The sequence below is a fragment of the Euprymna scolopes genome, chromosome 19, assembly GCF_053919585.1.
Source record: "Euprymna scolopes isolate OS-2025 chromosome 19, ASM5391958v1, whole genome shotgun sequence".
Classification (NCBI taxonomy): domain Eukaryota; kingdom Metazoa; phylum Mollusca; class Cephalopoda; order Sepiida; family Sepiolidae; genus Euprymna; species Euprymna scolopes.
In genome coordinates, this window is record NC_136500.1 from 88257256 (window position 1) to 88260123 (window position 2868).

The window sequence follows — 2868 nt, forward strand, 5'->3', positions numbered from 1 at the left end:
TCCGAATACGACGAAGGAAGAAGAGATTCCTACTGCAATCTGAACCTGAGTATGATGGAATTGATACAAACGTTGGATGCTACAAAAGATGACATCGAAAAGATGACCAAGTTTAACGGCAAACAGCTTACTTATATTTCTCCTCTGTCTGACCCAACCACAGAAGAAACAGTTGACCCTTTAAATGCAACAAGTCAAAGGTCAAATGAAGAAAATGTTGCACCGCTTGCTAATGATCTGGAGATGTTGTCTATAGAAGAGTGAAGAAAGAGACTATTAAAAAGGAAAGAAATTCCGTGACGAATCCAAAAGGAATTTTTTTTTTAATTAATTGGGCATTTTATTTACTATAGATAATAAACCGAAAAAAGTGGTAAAAAAACTAACATATAAAAAATAAATATTACCAAAGGCAAAATAAGTTACTCTTCCACTTACCCGGATAAGCTCGTTTAGTCTTAACTTATTTTAAAGCGTTTTTTAAAGTTTGAAACACAACTAGTGTCCAGTTGCTAAGTTAGAACAAGAAACAGATGGCTGACATGAACCGGTCATCTGGGGAGACTCGATAATCACTCAAAACTCGGTGAGAGTTATTGGGTAGGGATCTAGCAGTATTTTATTTAAAGTTTTGATCGATTATGACCGTCTTACGTCAGTCATCTTGTTCTTGTTCTAACTTAGCGACGCGATATTACTTGTATTTCAAACAAAACAAAAAAACGCTTTAAAATAAGTTAAAAGCACAAAAAACTTATCCAGGTAGGTAGAAGAGTAATTTATCTTGCCTTTGGTAACATTTTCGGTTTGTGTTCTATAGTTATAAATACCCAAATAATTCATTATAATTTATTAATTTAGAAGAGAAACTTTAAACTTAAACTCAATCTTTGTAACTTGCACTGTACACCAAAAATAACTTTTGTAACTGGAATCTCCTCCTCCCTCTGTATCCTTTTTCTTTCTTTTTTTTTTCAACGACAGTTTTTATCTGCACCTGAGAAAAATTGGCCCTTAACCAAAAACCACCTCTTTTTATATTCAGTTTCAATCTAATTTAATTAATTTAGAAAAGAATAATTACAATCGTGCTTCAATTGCCATGCAGGGAAAGGGTGATAAAAATTCGCACAGAAGAGAGCACAGTTTTTGTTTCATGGAAATCGCTCGAGACAAAGCATGAAGTCACTTGATGTAAGGAGCTAAAAAAAAAAACGAAAGCTGATTATTACCAAGACAGGAGATACCTATTAACCTTAGTCTTGAAAAGACCAAGGCTGCAGGTAGAAGGAAAACAGTGAGCAGGAAGAGAGTTCCACAATCCTGCAGTCCTTGGAAAGAAGTTACTGGAATAGGAAGCTGTATTAACAATGGGGTATTAAAACATCGAATTGATGAAGACCACTAGACAAACGAGTCAAACGAGCTAGAACAAAGGAAGAGGGGAATAGATCAGATCAGACAATTCTAAGGAAGACATGCCATAATAGTGTTTGTAGAAAAGACTGAGACTAACAACATCACGTCTGTGAGAGAGAAAGGTTGCAGTTAAGAAGAAAGGGTGGAGCCAATCAAATTACAGATACGTTTCTACAATTTATTAGAACCTTCAAATAAGATAGAGATTCACCAGCTCAAATATGACAACAGTACTCCATACATGGTCTGATGATAGATTTGTAGAGATAAAGAATAAGTTTAGGTCTGAGAAAGTGTTTAGAGTGATAGAGAGAACCGATTTTACGAGAACTAGAAAGAAGAATGGATTTAATTTCTGGACCAAATTCACGTTGAATTGTTTTGGTGTTAGTGCATTTGTTACCTCACTTAGAAGTCTATTCCAAGCTCCAGAGATTTCGATTGAGAAAGCAGTTCTGTCTATATGCCTGAGAAACGAGAAAATCGCCCTTGAGTGGGCCTCGTTTTAACTCCTGACGCATGCGCTCTCCCATTTCATCAGGACTTTCGCAAGTTTCCCATATTTAGAAACACCTATACAAACAACTCACAACCCATTCTTTTAACAAGATAAGTCTCTGCTACAAAAATTTGTTTATAAACTCAAAAGACAAGGGAATGTTTCTGCTTTGCCGTTTTAATTAAAAATTAATTCTTTTTCTCATCTTTTTAATTTTTATTTTATAATTAAAACGTTTATCTCTTTCTCTCTTTCACCCTTCCCAAGTTTCCTTTTCCCTCTCACCAACCCCTTTTTCTTCTCTATCTAACCCATTCCTCTCTTTGGACATATATACACTCAAACAGTTCCTTTTTATAGATTCCTCAAGGAATGAATCAGCATGAGGACATTAATTCCTTCATTTTGAATTTTAAAAAAAGCACCAACTAATCTACCGAATGACCGAGATATGGATCAAGACATGACCGCATTTGTGCAGCTATTCAATTTCCAGTGTTGTTAACCCATTCTTTGGTTATATATAGCTCTACAAAATTACACTGAACACTACTGGATTATAAACTAATGAATGCAAACTTAATTATTTTAATATATATCTTAAAAAAAATATGACGACAGTACAATCTAAAAATAAGCTTAAACCAGGATTAGGGACAAACAAATTCAACTTGCCTCCTCCCTTGAGGCTCTCATTCACAAATATCCGTGGGCTTAGAACTAACTTAGCTGATGTTGAAGCATTTCTCTTAACAAATACCCCGGATATCTTAGCACTAAGTGAGACTAACCTACACTCCTCCATTCCCTCTAACCACTTTAACATGCCTGGATATCTCCCACTCTGCCGTAAGGACTCTGACAGACATATGCACGGACTTGGAGTTTACATTCGTAATACCCTTCCCTTGACTAGAGAAACAAACCTAGAAACAGATGATCAAGCCTTT

At 35.4% G+C, this 2868-nt stretch overlaps 1 protein-coding gene across 1 annotated transcript in view; it reads left to right on the top strand.

The window, feature by feature from the left end:
- The window catches only part of LOC145240280 (uncharacterized), a 68228-nt gene extending 66108 nt beyond the window's left edge, over nucleotides 1–2120 (top strand). Inside the window, exon 9 of the mRNA XM_080103862.1 lies at nucleotides 1–2120. This exon is cut by the window's left edge and continues 60 nt beyond it. Within this exon, the coding sequence (XP_079959988.1) occupies nucleotides 1–264 (264 nt within the window). The 3' untranslated portion in view covers nucleotides 265–2120.
- The last annotated feature ends 748 nt before the right edge of the window (nucleotides 2121–2868 follow it).